Source organism: Lepisosteus oculatus, chromosome 12, assembly GCF_040954835.1.
Source record: "Lepisosteus oculatus isolate fLepOcu1 chromosome 12, fLepOcu1.hap2, whole genome shotgun sequence".
Classification (NCBI taxonomy): domain Eukaryota; kingdom Metazoa; phylum Chordata; class Actinopteri; order Semionotiformes; family Lepisosteidae; genus Lepisosteus; species Lepisosteus oculatus.
Genome location: NC_090707.1, coordinates 9,345,015 through 9,372,273, shown reverse-complemented (window position 1 = coordinate 9,372,273; position 27,259 = coordinate 9,345,015). Strand labels below are relative to the sequence as shown.

At 40.9% G+C, this 27,259-nt stretch overlaps 1 protein-coding gene across 10 annotated transcripts in view; it reads right to left on the bottom strand.

Moving 5' to 3' along the window:
* LOC102687983 (unc-80 homolog, NALCN channel complex subunit) overlaps nt 1–26,501 on the bottom strand; it is a 69,441-nt gene extending 42,940 nt beyond the window's left edge. For 4 of the 10 annotated variants that reach the window (XM_069196394.1, XM_069196398.1, XM_069196400.1 and 1 more), the window contains exons 1-20: nt 26,188–26,500; nt 25,409–25,457; nt 23,948–24,104; nt 23,104–23,414; nt 20,789–20,912; nt 19,776–19,840; nt 19,360–19,499; nt 15,487–15,760; nt 14,347–14,481; nt 13,667–13,883; nt 11,012–11,152; nt 10,484–10,752; nt 9,690–10,007; nt 9,254–9,385; nt 8,839–8,986; nt 6,175–6,323; nt 3,060–3,223; nt 2,743–2,841; nt 928–1,136; nt 523–629 (exon numbers count right to left, since the gene is read on the bottom strand). In XM_069196394.1, the coding sequence (XP_069052495.1) occupies nt 523–629; nt 928–1,136; nt 2,743–2,841; nt 3,060–3,223; nt 6,175–6,323; nt 8,839–8,986; nt 9,254–9,385; nt 9,690–10,007; nt 10,484–10,752; nt 11,012–11,152; nt 13,667–13,883; nt 14,347–14,481; nt 15,487–15,760; nt 19,360–19,499; nt 19,776–19,840; nt 20,789–20,912; nt 23,104–23,414; nt 23,948–24,104; nt 25,409–25,457; nt 26,188–26,279 (3,300 nt within the window). In that variant the 5' untranslated portion in view covers nt 26,280–26,500. Of the gene's footprint in view, nt 1–522; nt 630–927; nt 1,137–2,742; nt 2,842–3,059; nt 3,224–6,174; nt 6,324–6,751; nt 6,803–8,838; nt 8,987–9,253; nt 9,386–9,689; nt 10,008–10,483; nt 10,753–11,011; nt 11,153–13,666; nt 13,884–14,346; nt 14,482–15,486; nt 15,761–19,359; nt 19,500–19,775; nt 19,841–20,788; nt 20,913–23,103; nt 23,415–23,947; nt 24,105–25,408; nt 25,458–25,772; nt 25,835–26,187 lie in introns of those variants that run through there. The other 6 variants (XM_069196391.1, XM_069196392.1, XM_069196393.1 and 3 more) reach the window with 3 other exon arrangements.
* Nucleotides 26,502–27,259: the final 758 nt, after the last annotated feature.

Here is a 27,259-nt window from a genome sequence, read left to right as displayed (position 1 = left end):
AACAGAATGTACACAGTGTGATTTAATGGATGTGCCACTGGGACTAGAATCTCTACTCTTGAGGACCGTAGGAAGCACTGGCTCATCATTCATTGTCCAGAGATGATTCCATCAGCAGCAACATGGATGTTGTTAGAAGAGCCTCACAGACTCTAAACTATCAATTTGTGAAGTGGAATGGCCAGGGCACACACACACACACACACACACACACACACACACACACAACTGGCATTTAAGTTTAATATGACTTCAGTTTTTAAACAAGAGCTTCACACAATAGATGTGATGTAATAAACAATGGATAAGTTACTTAACTCAATATCTTTTTAGAAAATGCAGAAGTCTGGCTAGATCGATGGAATTGTAATAAACAATGGATAAGTTACTTAACTCAATATCTTTTTAGAAAATGCAGAAGTCTGGCTAGATCGATGGAATCGTTGAGCGGCCAGTGCACATAGAGTGGCTCAATGTAATGTCTGTAAGGCAAAGAACGAAAGCCACACAAAGTGGACTGACCCTGGAGCTCTGGCGGATGAAGGACAGCCTGTCTACTGAGCTGATGTCCAGCAGGTCCTCCACCCCGTCGGTCAGGCCTGAGAGAGATGAGCGCTTCAGCCAGTTCCCTGCCGAGACGAGGAGACGAGGCATCCCACACAGCAGTGGAAGAGGAGGGAGGAGGAAAGAAGAAATAAAAAGAAATCCAAAATTATACAATGACCTACTGTATGCTCCCTCTCTTAGCTTGTAAGGAAATCCAGACAAAACCCAATGTATAGCTGCACAGGATTGTTATCCATTCCAGGCTTTCTGAGATGCAGTCCCTCATAGACATCATAGAAAAGGATCACTGCTCTGCAATTAAGTCTTATTTGCATCCCAGGGGTTGGATTCTGAGTCCTCCGTCCATGTTGGACTACGTACCGATCGGCAGCTTCAGTTTCTTGCGGAGGGAGATGCGCCGAGACCGGGAGCGCGACCGGCGGTCGGTGGTGGTGCCCGAGTGGGCGGTGGTGCACTCCGAAGTGTCCTGCTCCGATTGGCTGCTGGTGTCACTGGCCGCACTCTGAGACTTGAACATTTTGCGCCAGAAGTCCTTCCGTCCCAGGAGAGCTCCAGGCACCTGCTCCTCGCTGGGAGAGGCGGAGAGAGAGAGAGATTTAAATGGCAGGATGTTTGTAATCAAGTGGAAGAGAGCAGCAAGTTTGGACAAGTTCTTGCCTGGACCCGATTCAACAGAAAGCCAAACAAGCGATTTGAAGATACAGTAAAGTCAAAGAGAGAGACTTGTTTGTTTGAGAAATTTTGTGAAGATTCTCACAGAGCAAGAGAGATATTTATTAAGGATCTGGGAAACACTGGAAACTGGAAAGCAGCTTACAGTAGCTTCCTATGTGGATCGGGCAAGAAAGGGACTGGAAGAAGTGAATTAACCACTCAAAAAGGGGCAAGACTCCTTTTCCAAGGTTTTCATATACTATAAATAAATTGCACTGTTGTTTATTGTTTATGGTATCTTATGGCTGTGTTTGTGTGTGTCTACTTTCCTGGGCCTACATATTTTGAAAATCCTATTATGGTACTCTGTAGCCTGAGTATCCCACATAGTCAGCTCTGCTAAAAGGTGGGTTTTCCCAGCGCCCGTTGGGCATAATGTGACGGATTAATTTATTCTGTTGAGTGCAAACTCCGACTTAGATTCCTTGTAAAGTGATAAATATTTGATCTGTGTTTCTGTACTGAGTAATGCTGACATTCAAACCTCTGAATGGTGGAGCTCCTACCTCCTTCAGGGAATTGCTGAATTGCTATAGTCCAACTCTGAAGTTGATGTCAATGGGTTCATTATAGATCTGTGGAACTGGAACGTCTGTCCACGAATTTTAAGGTAATCAAATTCTGTCATTTTGATTTGGAAGTAAAACATATAATAAATTAGTTTTATTTGTTAAACTAGGGGTAAGCTGTGTCTGCCTTGTACCCCTTAAACTGATTATGAAGATTCATTAGGAATAAAATGCATCCGTCATTACGACTACCAAATGGGCTCTCGCTTGCAACATTTCTTATGTCTTTACATTCTAATTATAAATAATGAACATTGCTTGTGTATGAGATAATCATACCTAAATTACACCTGCTATGTGGATCAAGCTGTTAATGCTTTCCTTTTTAGCAGCTACTCAAAGGTTCAAATACAATTTGACCCTTATTTGCTGCTTTGGTGAACTCAGCTGCAGAATCCGGAGACCAAGGCCAGAAGCAATAGCAAGAATGTTGAGCTACATCCTCAGCACACTAGTGGTTAAGAGCGAGCAGTGATATTCTGGAGTAACCCCTGTAACAGGCAGAGAGGGAATAAATAGAGAAATGGAGCTCACTGCAGATTTCAATGAAGGATAAGATCAGAAATGAAGAAATCCGTAGACGATGTAGGGTGGTGGATGTGGTTGAGAAGATGCGAGAGGCGAGGTTACGGTGGTATGGACATATCATGAGGAGGGACGTTGAGGAAGTAACAAAGAGGGTAATGGAATTTGAGGTGGAAGGTAACAGAGGAAGAGGCAGGCCTAGAAAGAGATGGATAGATTGTGTGAGAAAAGATATGGAGGTATGTGAAGTGAGTGAGGAAGATGTGCTTGACAGAGACAAGTGGAGAAGAGCAACCAAAGCAGCTGACCCCAGGACAGTCTGGGACTAAGGCTGTGAAGAAGAAGAAGAAGAAGAAGAAGAGCTCACTGCTCGGGGGTCTGAGGTGGACGGCTGGATATGTAGCTTCGACATTCATCAGCTGCTGTGGTTGGCTGGCCTCTCTCCGGCGCATTCCCAGCTTCTGACCTGAAGCAAAACAGGCAATGGTCTGAAAAGCAGACATGAGCCATTTTCTGTCCTGTTGAGGCAAATCAAACTGCTGGGGCTGTTTAATGAAAAGAAGTGTTTAAAATGCCACAAGGTTGCTAAGTTACAACCTGCCCGACAGTACATGTTTTCCTAAACAGCCTTTGGCCTCATTGCCCAGCAAGTTTCCTAGTGTCTCCCAATCCTCCTACCCTTACCTCCTGGGCCCTGGAGGTTTCTGCTCCTCCTTTTCCTCAGGTTTCTTCCCAGGTGTAAGTTTCTCGGCACTGTCCAGGAGTGCACTCAGGGCCACCCGGCGGAAGACGTTACCATGGGACTCCTTGATGAATTGTACCAGCTGGCGGATATCACAATACAAGCCCTGTGGACAGGAGAGAGAGGGGTCAGCATCATGGGGTACGTACCTTTGCCAAATCATGTCTAAAATGAACCCAATTAAATTGATATGGAATCACAAAATGTAAAAGGAAACGATGAAAAATTGACCAACGGGTGCTGCACCAGTCCACACAAGATTCATGTGCACTCCAGATTTATACATACTGCTGATTTAATAGGATATTAAAAACACGGGATAGAAAGATTTCTTGATTGGATAATGGGTCTTTCTCAAATAAATGTAAGATATTATCCTACAATGTTCTCTCTCTTGTAAATTTATCTACTTCAACTCTCAATTAAAAGAATATGGGCCTAAAACGGTCAAATCCATTCATAAACTCTCTTGTAAATTTGTCTTCTTCAACACTGCATCTTTTATAGGCAAATTTTCAATCAGTTGAAAAATGCTGTTAACACAGTATTTAAATGAGCATACATTTAAGGCCAGTCTAGGCTTAGGATTGCAAGAACCATCCATTCCATTCTCCTTCTGATTACAGTTGAAATGGGAAAATTGAGAGAGTTTACCCAGTGGAATGGGTTTTCTAAACGTTTTATAGGACTCCTTTTTATAGGACTTGCACAGTAATTTAAGCTGCCAAATCTATCAGAAAAAAAATCAGTGAAGATGGGAGAAAGGTATCACTCTTCCTAAAGTTCATTTCGGTCCCAAAACAAAAAAAAGCAATGAGGATAAAAAATGTGTACGTACTGTGAGAACCCTAACCCTAGCTTCCTAAAGTTCACCTGGGCCCCAAAATAAAACTGTTAGACATTTTTAAACCCAAGGACAGTGGGAGGAATAAAGTATTGTATATAATACACAGAAGAAATTAAATATTACAACCAACCTTTTACTTGTGACGCAAACTTTGTTGCAATGGTTAATAAAGAAAATGTCTAGTTATGTAATTCATTTGTTTAATTGTTCTGAATAGTAAAATCGGTTTGGGGTGGGAGCTGAGAATAGTAGTGTATGAGCAAATATTGATCTGCAGGGGCCCCTTTCCAACATCTTGCCTAGGGTCCCCAAAAAACTAGAGCCAGTCCTGGTCGTTTCCTGTAATTCAGTTATTTATCTTTGTTCTGTGCCATGCTTTTCCAATTGCAGTATAACATTTTTAGATTCTTTTAAGCCAGATGTTTTTTGTTTCTATTTCAGTAGGAATTATAATAAACTTGGAGGCTCTTTATATGCATACACTAGAATGGAAGCTTGTGGGATGCTCAAAGCTGCAGCAGCTGTGGTTGTACACTATATAGTATAGGAATGTGCTTAATTAACTGATGTGAACCTGAAGCTGTGAGTCTATAGAATGGATTTCCACCAGCACAAAATCCAAGAGCTGATCAATAGTACAACAAGTTAAAATAGTTTTCCTTTATTATTTATTACATGCTGTATGTTTTGTAAAATAACATAACATTTTATCATTGCCACTTAAAAATGGCTATATTGTAGATACCAAAAGAATAACTGATGAAATTACAGACACCTCTTTGACACTGCCTTGAGTAGTGTATGATGATAATGCAAACGTACAATAACAAAATGCCACAATACATTCCATTAGGTGTCCTTATTGTATGACAAGCCTACATTTTGTGAACTGCTGCTCACACCATTTATCACATGATGCTGAATGGATGGATTGAGTTTCTGCTTCTGTCATGCCCAGTTCACCTAGGGGGCGCTCTACTTTCCTCCTGTTCCTAGTTCCCTGTGATTATTCTTGTCTTTCTGGTGTGTCTTGTTGTGTAGCGTATTTATTTTCTGCTTCTGCTCTGCTACTCGCTTAGCATTGACGTTGGCATGTCCTGAAACCCGTCTAGCACCAGGTCGCTCCACGTCTGCTACCTGAGGGCATAGGTTTCTGTACGGCATTTCCTGAACAGCTGAGCCCGGGCTAACCCCCGTCTCGCCGCTACGTATAGTGTCTTTTCGCTCTCCTGTCATTCCACGGTTCGTCCTTTCCGACATCCTTGACAGCTTCTGACCAAGTGTGGAATATATGCAGTAAACTCTAGAGACTCAGCCTCCTCACCAAGACCATTCTTCCTGCGTGAAGCTCGTGGCTCTGTTCCTCTCTCCTCTCATTCTCTTCCTGCACTCTCTGTCCCTGCCCACCAAGCACTCAGTATTCTGCACAGCTCTTAATGCAGCAAAACCCACTGACTGAGCAGGTTCCTCTTATCAGTCTGTCTATAAATGATACTTCCATGCTGAAATTCTACTACTTACTCATTTTCCATAACAATAATGCAGCTCTGCACTCGAAAATCTATTTGAATGAGGCAAAATCAAATTGGAGCCTTCTTGGAGGTTAAATATTTAGTGTAAAAACTTGAAAAAGAGAATGAATCTGTAGGCTTATATCTGTAATCTTTTTACAGCTGTGATTAACACTGTTATACTAGGTCAGTTATTTTAATAATATTTAACGATCCAATTACATAGCAGATACAATACTTGATAAGAACAGAATAATTATTTCCTGTACTTTCCTTCAAGAAAAATTATGATTTTAATATCACTGTGTGACAGGGATGTATTTACAGTGTAATTACAATATCACTGTCTTTTGTTAGTAAATAATAACTGGGCACCTAAACAATTCTAAACTGATCAATCAACAGAAATTCAAACATGATCATTCCAATAAAACGAAAGGTTGCTAAATATTATATTTGAATTGCTTTCAAATGACAAAACAATGTACCTTTTCATGCAGAGAGATGAGGATGTTTGATTTCTATCTCACTGCTGTCTTATTTGATTTAAGGCACAAGAGACATTTATAGGGAAATATATTTAGGTGCAAGGCACCTACAGTGTAGGCAAGTAGAAACTCGAAATGAGTTGTTCCTATTTACCACAAATTGTAATAACATTGAGGTTTTTCTCTTTGTCTGAATGAAAGTAGTTCTTACCAGGTTCTCTGGGCTGTGCAGCTCATGAGTAGTGGAGGCACAGCGCGTGATCAGAGACTTGAACATACAGCCCACCACCACAGCCTCCATACTCTGGGCCACAGACTTACTGTCGCCCGTGGCAAAGTTATTCCCAAAACCTGCCTTGTCTGAAAACGCAGAGAAATAAAATAAAAACAAAAGAAAATGAACAATTTGAGCAGTGCTGAAGGTAATGCGTTGCGTCCACATGAACAAACAAACAGCGACAGAGCTTCCATGAAATAAAATACGCCACCACAATCAATATAAAGAATGTCAATTTAATAAAAAACACCACAGATGTAAAGCACAGCAGCAATTCATCTATTTATACATGCAAGTGACTACGGCCTGATATAATATTGAACCTTGAGGTCAAATAGTTCAAATAGAAATTAAGAGAATGGGAGGAGGCTGGACATCTGACACAGATGTTGGGACACAGTATTCCAAATCGGAATATCACTTTGAGGCGTGCAGGCAGAAACACTGTCTTTATACTGCGCGATGTGACATAAGTTAGTTTGGCTGGCAGAAATTTAGATTATGTATCTACCGAAGTTTCTTTTTTTCGCTCTCCTGGACCTCTCACCTGCACTTCCGTATTCTGCAAGAAAAGAAATGCGTGCAAAATTGATGTCAGGCCTGCACAGACATGTACTTTCTTAGAAAGGTCACACCCCCCACTCACAGACACAAGTGCTACTCTCCGGGGGTAAGCTGGCTGTGCTTTTCACATAAATAAGCAGATGGCAAATGGGAAATCCAGTTTGCTACGTCTCCGGAGAGTCGTCAATAAAAAATAATTCATCCAAACTGAAATTATTCTCCACGTTTCATTCAATTCATTTTCTGCTTGCCAGTGAGCAGAAAAACAAACAAACAAACAAACAAACATTGGCTTCGTTTTGCACACAACCAACTTATCGTGGGAGATTAATATCTAAATTCAATGTGATTTCATCAGAAGCTCTTAGGCTGATCAGTGCAGTCGTTTTTTGGTCCCATTCATTCAAGTGATTTGTTGATGGAAAAATAATAACTCAAGAGCCCAGATTGAATCTGGAATAACACTGTTGTTATTCGTATTGTTTGCTTCTGTTAAATATTGTACATATGGCACAAGAGCTCCCTTGCAATGTAAAGTCAAGGGGGAAGCTTAATATTCACCTAGAAAGGGTTTAATATATTTGATTATTACATTGGGAAGTGTGACATTTACAAACACTTTATAAAAAACAGTCAGCTCTACTTTTGGATGCCTTTAGTAACTTATCCTGTCCACACACTACTTTTATTTAGCAAATGAGTCCCCAAAATTTGCTAAAGTGTTCCAGCACAGGAATACTGTACATCCAGGTACCTTATCTCAAAAGGTTAAGTCATTAATGGGTTGAATGAATATTACACTCAGGAGAATAAGAGAGTGGATATATTTGTTCAGGTAGGCAATTTGACCACTTACTGGTAAATTGCATAATGTAATCTTCATTTTTTAAAACTGATCAGAAAATGTACAAAGAATGTATGAAGCGAATAAAAAAAGAATACAGTTGCTCTAGAAAAAGGCCCAATTTAAGATTTATATTATTCCGAAATTGCCATACTAGAGATGAATAATAGATCACTCATCTCACGATAAAAATATTTTTTGTAGTAACTGAATCAGAATCAGTCTATTTATCATGGCTATTTATTAAAAAAATCATTTTTCTGTCCCAAAAAATGAACAAATCATTAATTGCAGTACTTAGTTTTTGTGTAGTGGCATGCAAATAAGAATCCATGCATATTGTAATGAAAGATACATTCCCACATTCTCCAGACCATTTATTTAGAATAATGTAAATGCATACATTATTTCAATAAATGAGTTCTGGAACTGAGAAAAACAGTGAGCATTGTAAAATGCTCCATCCATGCTTATTTCTAATTTTGTGGTGTACAAAGCATAGCAACTTCCTCAAATAAGCTATCTGGAGGAATAGCTGCCTTTTTTAAGGCACAATGTCCCAAGAATTATTTGCATGTCAGCATAGTATAAAGGTTGAATGAAGACAAAATGAGTGCCACTTTCTCCCAGTAAAATGTATAATTCCATGTACATATTTTGAGCAGTGTTAACAGAGCAGCAGTTACAGCTCAGGGAAACTACTGATAGCACAGGTCTACTGCCATACTGTGATACCACACCAATACAGCACAAAAGGCTAGTATTGGCACTTGTAGATGTGTAAAAGTATAATACAATGAAATAAAGACTTAGAACCATGTTCTGAACACAGTTACCACCATGCCTGAAGTTGTCAATTGTTGCAGATTTTTCAGGGTGTTAATTTAAAAGTCCCTGTGCGTAGCGAAAAATACTTTTAGATTCTATAATTGCTGGCTAGATTTAGGGTGGTGGTAATGCATGTGAATATGGCCTTTAGTCTTTTTGGAAGGAAATATAAAACCAACATGATCACCCATTTTTTTACATTCCAAAAGGAGTCTTTTGGGATGACAGACATATATAAAGAGTAAGAAACTGGCAGAACCGCCACAGGCCAGGGTAGGTGGACAGTGTTGTTCACACTGGTTCTAACCCAGCCATGCAGTAGGCATGCTCAGTGAGATCGCACATACAAGCTGTGTTCTTACTGTCGGTAATGGGCTCCATGCAGAAGCCCAGTAGGGCATGCAGGAAGTCCACTATGTTATTGAGAGAGTCCTTGTTCACATATTCTCTCATTGTCTGCCGGAACTGCAGCTTGTCCAACTTGTAGAGACTGGTGAGACAGTTCTGAGCCTGGAAAACAATTTACAGCAAATGAAACAGTCCATCTCATCAAAGATCATGTTCATTATAACTTCATGTTATTTTTGTTGTTTTCTTATAAGCCTGTAACACACTGGATTGCATACAAAGCATGCTCTTTTTCCTGTTCTCCAGCTACCAGAATTTGGCATATGAGATTATGGATGTCAAAGGTAAGGAAGAAGTATCAAAAACTGCTGTAGATTTCAACCCTTTGAAACTGGTCCAGAGAGCAAAACAGCAAAAATATTCTGTTACCTGCATTCGTAGGCGATCACCAGAGAGGCCGCGGTGCCCCTCTCCACACCCATAGGCACAGCCTAGAGACTTGACGATCTTAATAAGCATGGTGAGTGCCAGCTTGTGCGTGCTCTGAGGGGTGCCGTCATCCTGAGTAGACACAGGCATGTTAGGACCTTAGCTGAGAATGAGCTAACATGTTGTACAAGTTGCAACTTGCAGGCGGGGCTGAGATCTCTCCGAACACATAGTAAAATATATAAAAATCAGAGAAGCCTGTTTGGCCCATCTCAGCTTTCACACTCCCTAATGGGAAAGCAGTGTCTTATCTTTTTTATAACAGTGCACGTTGTCAAGTATCTGTACAGTTCATTTCCCTCCATGCTGCATAAACATCAAATATATCATTTTAATAAGCTTTTTATTAACAATAAAAAACAAAAGGATGACGCACCTTAGCACCCGGCTGTTTGTTGTTCTTGATGTCGTCTCCTCCCCCTCCGCCATCTCCGCCCCCTCCCCCGCCCCCAGCTCCGCCCCCTGCAGCAGGCCCCATGCTTCCAGACACGCCCCCCTGTGCTCCTCCTGCCCTGTGATTGCCTCCTTCCTTCCGCGCCTCCCCATTCTCCTTGTCCTCAGTCTTGGAGAGCTTCTTTCCCATGCAGGGCACCACGCCCAGCTGCAGCAGACACTCAATCAGGTTGAGGGCCACGTCGCAGATCCTGGAGCTGATGTCATGAGTCAGGACCACATACACAGCCCTCAGGATTGCCTGCAGGTGAGGGACGATGACACGTTCGGAGATGCAATTTCATTAAAACAAACTCACTGGCAAAATCGTCCTTGTAAATTTACAGATAAAGAGTCACTTGAGCATGCCAAAAGTCATTCAATTTAATCCAGAACGTATTTTTGATAATTAAGTGATATTCATTCCACTTAATTAAAAAATACATATTTTGAATCATGATTCTGTAGACTTGCTTTTTCTTTTTGTTCATGCATAGTTGTGAAAATGTATATAATATATTTGAATTTAGATATGGTCAATTGTAGGAAAGAAAAAAACAGTTGGTCACAGTATTAAAACAACATAACATGTTTTAACAACACTGAAGATCACGAATGATAATCTGTTGCAGTACTACTGTAGTTGATAACATTGTTTCTTCCACTGGAATACTTATATTCAGTATGCAGAATTATGAATAATAACAAACAATATTTAATAATCAGCTGAGTGCATACAGTGAGGTCCAGCATGCCATTCTTGAGGATGAAGTTGTTGGTTCCCTCAATGTTGTCACTGTCCTCCAGGCAGCTGTAGTTGATACAAGAATCGGTCAAGCTGCGGGGCAAGTTGGCACAGGCCAGGGGTTCGCTGGGCATCTCAGGAATGGGTAACGGGTTACACAATTTCTTCATGTGCTCCGTGAAGAAGTCGGCATAGCCCACGTTGAAGGAGGCCACCGTAGTGTTGAAAGTGGCTACGGTGATGGTGGAGATCTGGGACCGCACTGAGAAGATGAGGGGAAAGGGGGTTAGAGCTCCAGGTAGCTGTTGTTCCTATCCATAGAACACCTCCAAGTCATTTGTGAAGCTAACGTGAGTGATGAAGGAAGAGAAGCTTTGCAATCAGTTGGAAATCTCTTAAATGAACCATGAAATGTTTCACCTATGAGAGGGAAAACCCTGAAAGCTCCCCTCCATCCCCTCTTGACCCACACTCGTACCCCTCATATTGGAGATCCAGAGGCCCCTGACAGCTGAGCTTACCTTCCTTTACGGTGTTGTCGCTGTGGCTGTTGGAGTGATCCGGGATGTCGCTGAGCAGGGTGTGGTGGGAATGGGAGTGTTTGGCACTCAGGCTGTCTACGTCGGCGGTGGTGTCTGTGCTGCCCCTCCGAGTGAATTTTCCTGGGCATGTAGAATACATTCTGACATCTTGATCTCCTCAGTCAATGACACAGAAACCTGTCTTCTTTAACATAAACATGCACGGACAGCCTTCATGCTCCTTAATTAGAAAATGCCAGTACAGTAAAACAGGGTTTTGCAGCATAGCATGGGGACATGGTCCTGGAGAGCTACAAGGTCTTCTTTTTATTGTGTTACTCAGCTCAAATAGAAAGGAAACAGACTCATTTATGGAAAGCATGCATAAACAAAATCATCTTTTCTAAAGGGAATGCCAGAATTGGCTTTTCTAAAGGAAAACAGTGGTGATAGAAGTATTACGTGACATAATGTGGTATATGCTTTTAAATATATTTTGAAACTGTCAGGTAGACACCCCAAAAGGCTTATCATTTCAGGAAAGAAGACTATGGAGGAGCAAGACAGAAATTATGAAAAGGATGTCTGAATAAGATAAGCAAAAGAATCAGTAGAGAATGGCTGGATTTAATTCTATTTAAAGAGAACTTAGCTGAACTAAACAAACTAGTTCCATGAGTAAGAAAGCCAAAGCTGAGAAAGAGGTATGCCAAATGATTTAATAACTCAATTACAAATATATAAAACATCAGTGCCTCATGAAGTGATTAAAAAAGAAGGATCCAGTGAAATTAGAGGAGTATACTGAACCGAAATCATTGATAAAAAATACATTAGAAAGGATAGGAGGAACAGAATAGAATGAATGGAACAGAAGTGAAAATAAAAATGTTTTTTTTTCAGAATAATGACATGTACAGTAAAGGACTAAGTATCTCAGTGATGATAATTGGAAAGTACTAGACAATGAAGGGGAAATGGTTGATAAATTAATATTTCATTCATTCAGGAGTTTTCCCAAGATCTGCTAACATACTTCAGGCTATAGAACAAAGTTCCACGGTAAATATTAGCACAGAAAAGGTTAGTGCGCTATCTCAGGGATTTGTGTTAAGCCTACACTTTTCTTGATTTTCATTATCTATAGTCTGGTATACAGTAGCTAGTAAACTACTCTAGATTTCAAGTGAAAATAAAATGACTACCAGAAACTGTAGAAGCAGCAAAGGAAATTCATCAAAAAGATTGGCAAACACCTGCAAACGACTGTAGAGTGTGACGTGCAGGGAACTGCAGGGAACTATAAATACTGTAGAAGATGGGAAACAGTTTGGACACTTTCAAATGGTCTGCATGCAACGTTTCTCTGTGGGCTGATGCATAAAAGAAAATGAGTGGTTTAACAATAGAATTAAAATCCTCCTACCTGTTCCCAGCAGTCCATGTCCCACAGAATTTACAGAGGCAACAGTTCCCAGCAGGGAAAGGAAAAATCTCTTAACATTTTAAAACTGTCAATAGGAATTTGCTTGCTTGGGTTTTTTAGAGGCTTGCAGCTACGCTTCATCTGGATTTATCCACAAATCACAATATTTGTGCAAACAATTTTAGTAAAATAATAAAACACTATATATTTCAGCGGGGAAAATTATGATTACTTGTAACATTGCTTTATACCTTATTATATAATGTCTATAAAATATGATCTACAGTATTAACTTTACTTATTAGATAAAGTTATTTCTGTATATTAAATAATACAATATTGTACAGCACTTGAGAGCCCAACTTTAACATTTATTTAAAAATATTTCTTTCCCAATACAAGCTTTTCCCACCTTCCTACACCTGCTCTGCTTGTTCTCCTGTCTTCCTTCCTCTCTCTCCCTTAAAGAAGGCTCAACAGCCAAAAACATTGTATTTCTTCTGTCTATTTTCCAGCACAGAATTAACCTTTAGCTGTTCCTTTGCAAGCAGTGCATGCTGACACAGCTCTCCACCTGAACCCATCTGGTACATAATATGTGTTGGAAAGGGAACCTTCTGTCACGACCGTTCACAATCAGAATCCAACCCTACACAACTCCAGCAAATTACCCTGCATTGTTCCTTTTCAGACTCTAGTCTTATCCAACTCCCGCAAACGGCGACGCATTAACTAATCAACCAATCAGACCTTTCCTTCATCACCACACCTGCTACCTCCCAGAATACATAGGCTCTGACCACCTTCACCTCAATGTCAGTATTGGTTTTCACCAAGTGGAGCTCCTCCTCTTGGTTTTGAGGTTTCCTCGCTTATTACTTGGCTTCTAAACTTTTGGTTTCCTGAATAGCGAACCTGTCTATGACCACGATTCTTGAACTGCGATTCGGATAAGTACACTCAGATTTTCCTTCAAACTCCCCTTGCTTTCATTGAGCTCTAATAGTCACCACATTGGGTCCTATAATTCATCTGGCTTAGGTGCCCCAACACCTTCTCTTTCGAAGCTAGGATGGGTGGTCACAAGTGGGGGCCTCCAAAGCTAACTCCTGGGCCAGTGTGTTACTTCTAGCAGAGCTCAGAGGGGAAAGACCATCTACTGTCCTTGTCAAGAGCTCTACCTGTACTCTCCTGCCGCAGGCTCCTCAGGCCCACGGCGGTGCTCTCACCGAGAATGGTGGTCTGCCAGCCACTCCGGTCCAGCCCGCGCCGCTCCTCGCCGATCCCGGAGAAGCTGCCGAAGGAGAAGGTGCTGCGGGTGGGCGAGACATCCAGGTGGTCCTCGTGCAGGAGGAACGGCACGCCCATCCTGCGCTGCCTTCTCTTGCCCACATGGTGGAACGGTATGGAGCCCTTCCTCTCGCGGTCCTCCCTCCGGCTCTTGAACTGTCAGTACAGGTGGCACAGGGTCTCCCTCAAACCTGCTTGACTCTTGTACAGCTTGGCACTCTTATCCCAATTTTACTGTAAATGCATGCTATATCATCCCTCCCTCCATTCTCTAACCACCTCTCCTGGTTCAGGGTTGGGAGCCGGATCCTATCTGTCACACACTGGCCTGAGGAAGGCCAAAGTAGGTCCGTTTTATAAAAGAATGGCTCCACCACAAAGCACTCAAGTAAAATAAGTGCAGTTTATTTACAGTGCTCCCAGTCCCCCACACCAGAAAAACAAAAACCCAAAAAGGAACAAAAATAATTCTTCAAATAAAGACAAATTGCTTTCTCTCTGATTTAAGTCACATTACCCGTTCACACCACAATGCCACTTGAATTTGATCTGAGCCAAAGCTTCTAACAGGCACTTCCCACTCTCTCCTCAGCTGTTTCTCAATCTCCATTCCTCCTACCTTTTTGAAGATGTTCATGCCCAGGTCCGTAGACAGATCTGGCACTGCCTGCCTCCTCAGGTTGGTCATGGACACTTTGGAAAAGGTCTCTGTGCTCAGGGACTTCTCCTCCTCATTGCATTTCAATGTCATGTCCTTTGCAAGAAAGACAAACAGCAAGAGTAAAAACTTGTGAACCTTTAATTTCGGTCTGAATTCTATATTTTAGACCTACAATGTATCATCAAATCTCAATGAAAGCTGAAAGTAATGTAAGCAAAAACCACACTTGATGGTCATGCTGAGGTTTTTCTGTTAGAAGGCAGTGTTGGATTGTCGCCACACAAAGTTTTTCTCATTGTGGCCAAAAAGTTCATCTTTTGATCCATCTGTCTAGAAACAATATTCTTCCAGTAGTCTTGTGGATTACCCTGGACCTCTTTGTCAATCATAAGACAGACAGCATTGTTCTTTTTAAGCAGTTAAGGTCTCTTCCTGGTTATCTTCCCATATGAAAACCATTCTTTTCCTGATGGTCGAGGCAAGGACACTGACATTACCCACAATGCGAGAGGCCAGCAAATACTTAGGTGTTGTTCTGGGGTTCTTTGTGGTTTTCTGGATGATTTTCTAGTTGCTGTTGGGGTGATCTTGATAAAATGACCAGTCCGGGGCAGAGCCACGATGGTCTTGAACATTTTCCATTTTTTCCAATACTCCTTGTTTATTTGTTTCCCAATTATTTAACCTTCTCAGTATAATTATCCAGGTTTTCTACTGTATATTCCACTGCATATATAAATAGACATTGAACTGGTAAATACAGTATAAACCCTTTTGGTGATGAAGCAAAGACCAGTTTGATTAAACAAGGGTTGTATATGGGGGTTTCACAAACCTTTTCTCAGCAGTGCACATCCTTGTAGGTTGTAATCTTTCGGACTACTTATGCTGGAGCCAAAAAGCACTTAGTCGTACTTCATCAGGTGAATAAAATACTTGACCTTTCCATGGAGTTAGATATCGTGTATTGAAAAAACACACGCAATTTCCCCGGAAATCTAAGGTGGATCTTGATTTCAAACCACTGTGGGAAGACACTGGTCTTTACCCTCCATATTAAACCAATCAACACACTGGCTAGGACCCGCGATGCCGTACCTGCGTCTTGTGCGTATTGACCAGGGAAGGGGCTGCGGCCACCATGGAGCTACTGCGCGGCCGGGGCAGCACGGGGGGCAGCGGATCAGGAGGGCGCTCGGGCTTCTCCTCCAGGATCTGCCTCAGTCTCTGCAGGTAGAACATGAGGGCCCAGTGGATCCCCTCCTCCGACCAGTGGGGCTGCAGCAGGCAGCGCAGTACAGCAACGTCGAAATAGGTCCCGTAGCGGGAACGCTGGGCGTGGGGCACTGCTGCCGGCACTGCTGCGGGGGCTCTGAAACAACAGCACCTTCTTCAGGGAAAAGCGACATATTGTGCAGCTATGTGAAGCAAGTGGCTCTGAAGAACAGTTTGTTTCCCGATTAGTATATTTCTATACAGTAGGCAGACACACAAAGCAGTCTGCTTTTCTCATTGCATGGGGGTGTTTAAGTGCTTCAGCATGTGCTTTTGAAAACATGGTGAACTATTCACAGATTTAGTTTTCTCTAATTCTTCTCCAGTTGTTTCATTTTTACATGAAGTTGAGGGAAGAAATTAAGGCTTAATTCGTTTAATTTTCCCAAGGCTGTTTCAGTTTTGCACTCTGACTTATATCAAAGTTCACAATTTTTATTTGCTTGGAATTGCCAACTATTTATTTGCGCCTTATACTTACGTAATTTTGAAATCACGATTTCTCTGTTTTTCATCTCTCAGCTGATGGCAATGAACCCAGTGGACTAAGAGTAAGAATCAGGGAAGTGCAGGCATATTCCTCACATCTGCTTTCCTTTGAACAGATCACAGGAAACACACTGGAGGATAGGCACTGTATGTCCCTCATTGACAGCCCTGCAAACATGCAGGTGCCTGGAGGGGTCACAGGGGTTGTTCTGTTTGCCCAGAACCCTGGCTGACTTGACCCTCCCTGCCCTCACTAGCAGTGAGCCAACTGTGCGTCACCAATTGGTGAATCCTGGTCCCACATGTGCAGTGACATGACCCAGGCTCAATGCTGTTCATCACGGTAAAATGCTACAAATTTCAAATGAGGTATATAACCCGTCTTAATATTTATGTATTGCTCATGCAATTATTTATATATTGAGTAGAATATGTACAGTATTGCTCATATTTGAGCTTAATGTCTGGTGGCTCAGTTTGTGCTGTGACTTGGCTGTTTTAGAACTCAAACATAGTGTCACATTTGAGGGAACGAATGGAGATGCAAATTCCATCAGGCCAAGCAGGGTTACCTAATCAGTTCTCTGCACCATCGTTTCCATGGTAACTGCCTCAGCAGCAGGCTGTGCCAGCAGCCATCACCCCTGTCTCAGCCGCTGATGAGCACAGCTTCTCCCAAGCAGTGTGTACAGCATTAATCAGGCTGTACCGCATAGCAACTTCATCTGTAAATCCTGAATACCATAATCACGCAGATCATGGTCTTTGTGAGCACAATTATTTATTTTACTACATTTTAACTGTTCTCCACTATTGTTTGTGAGAATATAATGCAATTACAACGAGAGGTTTCTTAGGAAAACTGTTGTAGATAGCGTTGCCTTTCAGTGTTTATTCTTGTTCACAGCTGCCTTAATGTCTGTTTTTCATTGCTTTACTTTTAATGCGCTGTAAAATCCTTTTAAAAAAAAAAATCATATTAAAAAAAACAAAATATTATACATACAAAAACAGGACCTTTGGGAATATGAAAGCTCATTAAACATTCAGAAGATGAGAAAAAAACATCTGAACATGTAATTTCAGGTTCAGGTCTAATAAAATAGAATCTACACATGCTTTCATTCATAAGACCAATATCTGTAAATGAATGCAACCAAGTGAAATGAAAGCATATCTCTGTCTCCACCTACACACACAAAGTTGATTTTTGGCAGCAGTTTGACCTCAGAATGAGGACGTAAGGAATTATCATTGCAGTCACAGCAACTAAATCCTTCAGCAGATTAGTCACTTGCACCCAAAGGCACTTAGACACACGGCACTCCCCAAACATGTGTATGTAGTCCTAAGTAATGAGGACTTTTTCCCTATTAGCCATGTTAAAATAGATGTAAAGAGTTCAATTGAATATTTTGGGGATCACTATGGCCTTGGTGAAACAATTGCTTTTCTGTGTAAGGCATCCTGTTCGCAAATCGAGAAGCATCTTCTGTCTTCCAGTATAGTTTCTAATTCAAGCTAGGCATGGGAAGACCAGTCTTGTGGGTTGTCTGCTAGACCAGTGAAGCACTAGCAGTAAGGTAGCTGTCAGAGAAGGAAGTGACCCACTGTCCTACTTGCCTCCCACTCAGTTAAGAGGGAGGAAGCATGTTTCTCTCTCCCTGGGTTAAGGTTTAGGAACAGAGAAGCACAGTTCACTCTCCTGTGACAGGTTTTGGACAACAGGGAAACACAGCCAGCAAAGGCAGAATGGTTATTACACCAGGGATGGTCCAGCTATAGTCTTGCTTTGCCATTCCCCACAGTTTAATTATCCTTTTGGAGTAAATAGGTTAGTAAGACTTTACCTATAGGGGTTAATATGCATAGGTCCTCCAACATCATACTAAACGTTAAGGGTGACCTACCACACCATCTCAATGTTTATGGTGACTTAGTAGTATTGAAGCACTATACTACTTTCTTTACATAGTATTCCACTGTGAATTGTGATCACAGACAGTCTTCTGACATTTTTGTGTGCCCAAGCATTTTCTTCATTAATTACTGTTTTAAAATCAACAGCGTGCATACTATTCTTCTCATGTGAGTGTAATACTTAAAACAAAGAGAGCTTTAAATGAGATCAAGAGCTCTTGGATTTATAATGTACAGAGTCAAAACACCGTTACACAAGTGCAAGTTATGAAGGAAGTCAAAGATTTGTCTTAAACACTGTACTGAGAAAGGAGTGAAGTTGGTATAAACTACCTATTTGTCGTGTTTCTCTGGTTAGACACTGGCTAGTGGCTAGAAACGTTTTTATTATCTTTTTGCAAAAGTTTTTTTGTTTATTTGGGGTGTTTATTCCAGTGTTAATCAGTTACAAATGAACACCACAAGCCCTAAATATAATTTTAAAATTTTAAATATAATTTTAGAGCAAACTAATTAACTTTACTGTTTTTCAGCTGTTTCTTGTCAAACTGTTTTTGACTATTAAAAGGAAGGTAGAAGAGAGATAGTTATTTAAGAGATAAAATCTGACTTGATTAACTGGGATATTTAGAAATCATTAATAAATGAAGTTTGGCATCCACATCTCCCTGAAGGAGTTCAGACCGGGGCAAGAGATCTGTGAAAACCCAGATTAAATTAATCATAGTGAGGACATACGGTAAATGAACATAATTCAATTGCTGCAGTCAACCAAAAACAATTGATATCAAACATGAACAGCTTTTATTGAGCTCAAATGAAGCTTGCCATCCTTCTATATCCAAGGGTCTGAGTCTGACCCAACACCAGTAACTCTATCCCTATAATTTACTTGCACTAGAACATATTCTGGGGAGTAGTGTAATTTGTATCTAAATAGCATAATAAGCATTTATTATGCTATTCAAAACACTGGATATAAAAGTATTTTGAAGCATATCAAAACCATGTAATTGGAGATGTTTCTCTCAGCGCTTCCATACCTGTTGTTCAAATATCAGATTTTGGCACGAGCTTCTGCATCAAACTATACATTGTCTAAACGATCAAGGGACCAAAACATATGTTTATATCACCAGTTTACACCCGGTGCTATGACATGTTTGTATTATCCATGTGTCAGTGTTGTTCATTTTAATGCCATATAATCGTTTGGTTTCTTCAGATGGAAGGGGAAAGCAGAGATGGTATAGCAAGCTGTGGCCAGAGCTGAGAGGAGAGCCATACTTGTTCTGTGTGACTCCTTTGTCCCTTGGGGCCTGGGAAGGTCCACCTACGTCCAGAGAGTTGCCACGACGACAGCTTTGCACTCCTGCTCCTGGAGATGATGAATCTGATTGGGTGGTTTCACAAACCACCTGGAAGCCCTTTACAAAATCAGCACAGAAATAACCAGTCAGTGTAAAAACATCAGAGGGGTTTTGGGGTTTTGGGATGAAAAGTAGTGGAATAATGACTACATATATTTGTATGCCTCTAACTGTAAAACATGCTAACAAAGCCTTAAACATAAAAAATAAAGGACACATCCTTTCTCCAAAAAGGCAGCAAGACTTTGAAGCAGCCTGAAATCTCAAACGTATCATCAATACCTATCTTTCAGGAAGTGTCTTTGATGTTCTGTGTTGAAATACAGTACCTACCGCAGAGCCAGGGTTGATAGAGTCACATGGGCTCCTCTGGTTGTTTGATGGAGAGTTTCTTTTGGCTAAAAGAAAAAACAAACAGATTTAAGGAAATGCACAGGCAGTGATCCTCATTGTATTGTAGCATATTGTAGCGTAACATGAAAGTTAGGAATTAGACTGTACGTCAATAACACAGCAAAAGTTAAAGCACAAATATTTGAGTTGGTATGACGGAGCTTCCACTCTTGTCTGTGTCAGTAACTTGTGTGCATTATGGATCATACATAGTTTATGACAGAAGTGTACGACCAACTCGTATCGTGGTCTCACCACATCTCAGAAGCTAAGCAAATATGGTCAGTGCTGGATTGAGAGACCTTCAAGGATGGGTAGAAGGATGGTTAACTAGTAGCTGGAACTCTTTCCTTTCACTCAGTATTTCAAAGAACAATGGTATAGTATGGTACACCATTGTAATGGAGATTAAGAATCCCATGGCAATTTTAAGGTGCAAGGTTCTGTGACACACACCTTGGTGCAGAGTGTCATAAAATAGGAATTTTGATTGGTCTCCCTCCCTCGCTGTTATGCAGATCTGCCTTAGTCTTCGGATAGATACAATTTGAAGCCTCCATTTCCTGCTTTTTAAATTTAAATTCCTGCTTTATAAATATGATGAATGACCAACTGACTGGCACCAACGGGTCAGGAGACTCAGGGCAGCAGCTTATTCCCCACAGCATTCGGGCGAATGGGGTCCAGACAAGAATTTCCATTTTGTCTCAACTTGCTGCCCTCTCACAGGGTGTTAACACTGAAATGCTGCCAGAATTCCAGTCTGAGCTTGAACAATCTGGCATCCCTGATGGTCTCCTTAAAAATTTCCTCCTTAATTTCCTGCTCCTCTATCTGATCTGCTCAGAACTGGGGCTGTGGACACATCATGTTCTGGGTGCTGCCCTTCAGTGCTGTTGGGTCTTTTGGGACGGAAAGTGGTTTATGAATGCAATGACTTACAGGATCCTCACCTGTCACAATGTTCCTGAGAGGCTTGATGAGGGCAGAGAACGCAGGAACATCGGGCTGCCGGTGTTCCCACATAGGCTGCCAGATCACAAGGCCACTGGCCAGCCGGAAGGTGAGATCAGACTCCTGTAGAAAAACACCAGGATCAGTAGATGGACTAATTTTCCAAAAATTAACACAATAATCTGCTTTGAGCACTTTCAACAGTTAACTAAATCTATAAATCTTTATATAATACCAATGGTAAGTAACCTTAGATAAAGGCTTCCACTAATAAATACATACCAATTAATATATTAGAAATCAGTAAAGAATCATCAAATGTCATAACTGTCATAATGTACAACACCTTCTGGATATATTCAAACCTCCAATGAAATATGAACAAGAAATCCTATACATCTCAATGAGCTACAGATGAAAAAGCTCTCAATAAATTCTAATGTTATTCAGTAATCATAAAAGCATTGCAAAGAGCAAAGCAAAATCTTAAAGTCATAAATGTAACATAACCTGTAGTGGGGTGTCAAAAGAAGGAATGTTGGTACTGTACATCTAGGCAAACCAGGCACACAGAAGCCTTAAGGCAAAGATAACGTGCTTTTTTATTTACAATGCAAGGTAAAATAAATTCCAAAATACAAAAACCTAAGCTCCTCTTTGAGCTTCTAACTAGACGGCTTCATGATCGCTCCCTATAAGCTCAACCAGGCAGCTAAGCTGCTTACTGACTCTAAAACTAAAACTATGTCTTGGATTTCAAAACTCATGTGTCCGTAAGAAGTTTCACAATTTAGTCCATCTTCCATGCATAGTCCACGCTTCCCTCTACCCCCCTGGAACTATTTGTATATTAGAGGATGTGCCCTCTGATTTCAGACAAGGGGTACCTAACACTGGAAGCCTCACCTTTCTGGGGAATGTAGTTTAGACAAGAATCTCCATCTTGTCTGAACCTACCACCCTCTCATGCTGAATAATTAATTGACAATAAGAGGTACAGTACCCCTAAGTATCTCTGTCAATAAAATTCAGCAAAAACAAATCTATAGCAACATCTGCGCTTTGGAAGTGCAATGGCCTCCAGAACTAAAAAGGGGCCTCTTAGAGATTCCTAAGGTGTAAAACATTCAAAGAAGGCAAAAAAAATCAGTATTAGCATGCATCACCGTAGTAAAGGTCACATCACTCTTTGAAGACTGCAGGAAGAATGTCATTGGCCTCCACACGTTGAGGCTACTGTATAAAACAGTTGACAAAATCTGAATCTACCGCTTTCTACTGTAGTGTCTGTTATTGAGAGATTTAAGGCTACTTGTATACAGTAGTATCCTCTTCCGGGTGGGTTGGTCACAAGTGAATCTTACCACCACTGCTGTGAAACAAGTGATCTGGGAGGCAGCAGGTGGAGACACAGATTGGCTCTATACAGATCTATTCAGAAATAGAAAGTGTTGAAAACGAACTTCTGAGTCACCTGCATCAATATGGCATTGGTGCCTGGGCTGCAAGGCAGAAGGCTCTTCTGAGGGTGACCCACACACACAGACAACTCCAACACGACAAGTACCGGTTGAATGTCAATTCAAAAAGGTCTTATGGTCAGATGAAATGAAAATTGAGCTTTTTGGATATGCTCATCAGCATTACAGGTATGTGTGGATAGATAGAGCTTATGTTGAGAAAAGTCTCATGTACACTGTGAAATATTGTGAGTCTAATATGTTTTGGAACAGTTATGCATCTAGGGGTCCTACAGTAGATAGGGTTCCTCCGTCATGACAGGGGAAATTGTTAACTGGAATACATACCAGGACTTTTCTGAAAGACACCTGATTCTTTCTGCAAAGAAGTTCAAGCTTGGCCAAAAATGGACATTCCAGCACAAGACTGTTCCAAATCTAAACTGACAAAAGAATGGTTCACTGCAGACAAAATGTTCTGAAATGGTCATATCAGTCTCCAGACCGATGGATGTTCAAGATGCATGTTCAAGATGGATGTTCACTAACAGAAATCAATGGGTCTGAAGGATTGTAGGCTCTAGAGGAATATTCATAAATTTCCCCTCTGACGTGCCAAAACCTCATGGCAAATTACAGGATGTAAATCCAAAGGAGGATTTACAATACACACAGGGGTGTGAATGATAAATGGGAACCCCATGTTTTCTGGACTTGAATTATTAATGACAAATATGACTTTGCTCTCTGCAATGTTTCTTAAGTTATATTATTATTATTATTATTGCAATGCTATTAATATGATATTATTATTATTTTGACATAAATATCAACTTTGAAATATTAAAGCAGACCTTGATCCTGTTGACAAGTGGAGCAAAGAGGAACACAAAGAGCTCCACAGTGGCCATGCTCTTGTGGAAGAACTTGGTCCTGGTGTGCTCCTCATCCTCCAGGGAGCTGCTGTGCTGGGCCGGCCGGCCAGGGGAGCCCTGGTTCTCCAACTGGTGGATGAAAACACTGCTACTCCCAGACCAGCCAGAACCCTGGCCCCCACCTATGCCATACCCAGTGTCGTGATTGCATTCCTGTGCCGCCTCCAGCAGCATCCAGTGCAGGGTGTGGAGCAGCTTGGTTTCTGCCACACCCAGCTTGTCCTGGTGACCTGTCATGCACACATTAAACACATCAGTTTGTCAATGGGGGCTCTGTGAATCTCTGTTGCGTCTTATTGCGGTTATTTAATTTATTGAACTGCTTACATCTGTTGCTGGGGTTTTTGTACTGTACTTTTCTGGTCTTTGGAAAATGTTGATTTAAAGATACCTAGAGTTTGCAGAACAGGTAGATTGTGTTTCTAAACAAAACAAGTTGTCTTAACTAGATTATTTCTCCAATTATAGTTTGTTAAATTATTTGTCTTGATCACCAGTGGACAAGTAACCTAGTTTTTGAATGTTTAATGGTTGTAAATAAAAACAGATTATTTTACAACAACTAATTTTTCTAGAATTTTAGTAAGTCTTGCCTTTCTGTTTTAATTGATCCTACACAACGCATTAGTTTTTTTTAAATATCTGCCTTAGATCAATTAAAAATAAATGATGAGGTCATCTGCACATTGGATTTGCCTACTTTTCATATATTGCTGCTGTTTTGCTGAAAGATGGGGTGTTCAGGAGTAGAGCCCTGATTTACCTAGCTTATTTCTGTTGGAGAGCAGGATGGCAGTGCAGTGTAGTACATGGGGCAGTGCAGCCTGTACTAGTTCCCACCGAGAGATGCTCTGGATGGCTTCTGAGAGAGCAGGAGACAGACCGTGCAGCTTGTTCTCCACCAGCACACGTTCGAAGGACTGCAACAGCAAAGAGAGCAAACTGCTTCACTGATGCAGGGAAATGGAGGGGAACAAGAGTCCTGCCACTATACAATATACAGTATAAGTGTTGAGCAAAATCAAATGTAGTCCAAAATTAAAGAAATACTGTAGATTGACCCTCTACAGACTGCCAGCAGCTATTTCACCCTGCAAAAGCTCACTAAAGCTCAGCAGCTGTGAGCCTGGTCAGTACCTGGATGGGAGACCTCCTAGGAACAACTAAGGTTGTTGCTGGAAGAGGTGTTAGTGGGGCCAGCAGGGGGCGCTCACCCTGCAGTCTGTTTGGGTCCTAATGCCCCACTATAGTGATGGGGACACTTTACTGTAAAAAGGCACCATCCTTTGGGTGATACATAAAGCCAAGGTCTAGACTCTCTGTGGTCATTAAAAATCCCAGGGTGTTTCTTGAAAAGAGTAGTGCTGGAACTCCAGTATCCTGCCCAAATTTCCTACTGGCCTTTACCGATAATCCCCACCTCTGAACTTGCTTTATCATTCTGTTCTCTTCCCCATTGATAGCTAGTGTGTGGGGAGCGTACTGGCACACTCTGGCTGCTGTTACATCATCCAGGTGGGGCTACATATTGGTGGTGATGGAGGGAAGTCCCATTACATGTAAAATGTCTGGAAGCTGCGTTTCCAGAAAAGCACTATATAAGCATAAGGAATTATTATTTTTTCTATTATTAGACTCACACAAGACAAGAGAAAAAGGGTAAGATTATTTTAGGGAGTGCAAGCCATAGTTATTTTGTATTAAACACATAAAGATTGTGTTCCCTGCCTAAATACACTTCCAGGGATTATAAACCTTGTCCGGGGATTATAAATCAAATCACACCTACATGTTATTTTTAGAAGTACCTTTGAACCACAATCTACAATCTGCATTTATAGAACAGTGAGAAGAGGACATAATCCGACAGTACAAAGGGTTATGCATATAGTAGTTTCAGTACATAAATTAGGTTCTATATAACAATCCAGGTAAAAATTAAATATTAGTTTTTGCTAACAATGCCTTTTTATCACTTGTCTTAACACAAAACCTAAATATGCAGACTTAAAAACACCTAATAATATGCGAGTACGATTCCTGGCAGCATTGTTAAACAATGATAAATTACAATGACACTTGTATTACAAAGACTGCAGTCCACATACTTTGCAGATAACCCGGATATGTATTAGTTCAATATTGGTCGTTCTCAGATACACATGGCTGAAACTGACGATTTCCTTCTTTAATCAGCGACATTTTCATTGAATCCATTACCTACCACGCAGGAGGCTTCATACTGCTTTCCTAACTTTGGCCTCAGAAACGCACTGTAAGAAGTACAAGAAATTAGACGTTACTTTTAAATCATTATGATCATTTTATTATTATAGAAAATAATATTATAATAATATTATAGAAAAGTGCTTGCTATCCATAAACCATGATATAAAAAGGTTTTCAATATCCAAAATGCTGTTCGTAGACATATTTTAATTAGAATAATAAACAGAGAAAATGTATCTACATATATCCTTCAATAACCACACTGAATAGATAAATCCCAAGACGTTAAATTTTGCTCGGCTCGACGACGATCACCTCAGGTTTCACAATACAACGCACAATACAAATTAAAATCTCACGGTGAGGATGAAATGTCAGATGCAGTCATTTTTAATTAAATTCTGTTTGCCAGAGCAGGCCAGCTTCACTGACTATTTAAACCGCCCGTGTTGGTCATATAAAGGTGCAGACACGGACACAATTGTCTGATCATACTTAACACAGCTAATTAAAAGCGCGACAAAACTGATTGCTTTAAATAAAATAAAAAGGCACATGGACTTCATTCGCTCATGCATTTTCACGATCTCTCTAATCGCTCCCATCCAATAGCTTTTCATATTGTAATAATGATAATTGCTCTTATTTTATTACGTTTCTTATTTACGAGATATAATTGGCTTAGTCGCTTACAATCGCAAAGGACCTCCTGAAAGCATTCTAACCGTGGTTACGTAAACTGAACACCTGTTATCATTCAGTTCCATCTCTAACCTGGTCTGTCTCCAGAGAAAGGTCTGTATAGGGAAAGGAATTCCTCTCCCACATTCCTGATCGGCATCATCGAGGCTCTTCCTCTTCACCATGGCGTGGCGTTTGATTCTGGGGTCGAAATGGACGCCTTGTCGGTCCAGGTGATGTTATTTCATGACATTGTTGTGTAGGTTTTCTATAAAATGGCTGCAAGTGCCGAGAGAACGCGATTCTTCCGTTTCAGCACCACCCTCTGTGGACAGCGGCTGGGAGCCGCATGTTAAAGGAACACACACACGCGGTTGTCGCCAACAACCCAGTTGCGCATTTTCAGTGTCTTCAAGAATGAATGAGCATATTGTAGGCACTAACGTACTGTATGGTCTGAGTTATCCAAAAGTAATGCAATTATATAATAAGAATATATAATAAATGAGGTGGGTAGCTGCGTCAGCATGCGTAGGCTGCAAAGGAACAAGTAATAGGTTTATTCCATGCTGAAAAAAAGAAGAAAGAGAACACAACGTTTCGGCCGTGGAGCCTTCTTCAGGTGTGAAGAAGGCTGAAGAAGGCACCTGAAGAAGGCTCCACGGCCGAAACGTTGTGTTCTCTTTCTTCTTTTTTTCAGCATGGAATTAACCTATTACTTGTTCCTTTGCATATATAATAAATGTTGGCAACGGATACTTGTTGAGGGAAAGAAAAACAACAACACTGAAATTAAGACCTAACAAAATACCGAAAGATCATAATTTTGTAATTTAGAGAAAACATAATTTCCATGAATACTTAAATACATTTTGGGAAACGAGGACCATTCAAAGTGACGTTTATGTGAGTTTGTGTGAGTGATGTTCTGTCCTGTAACAACAGACCCAAGAGAGCACAGATTGTCCAAGGTGGATGGTAATGAATGCACCCCAGTCTCGTCACTCTGGGGATGGCAATTAACTGCCACAGTAATTAATTCTGTAAAGTGCGCTGCGGTAAAATGTTGCCAAAAGCGCTACAGCACACTAAAGACAGATTGACTGCTTGATTCATTTGGATTCTTTTTTTTCACCTGGTCCACAGCAAGACTTGGGTAGTGTGC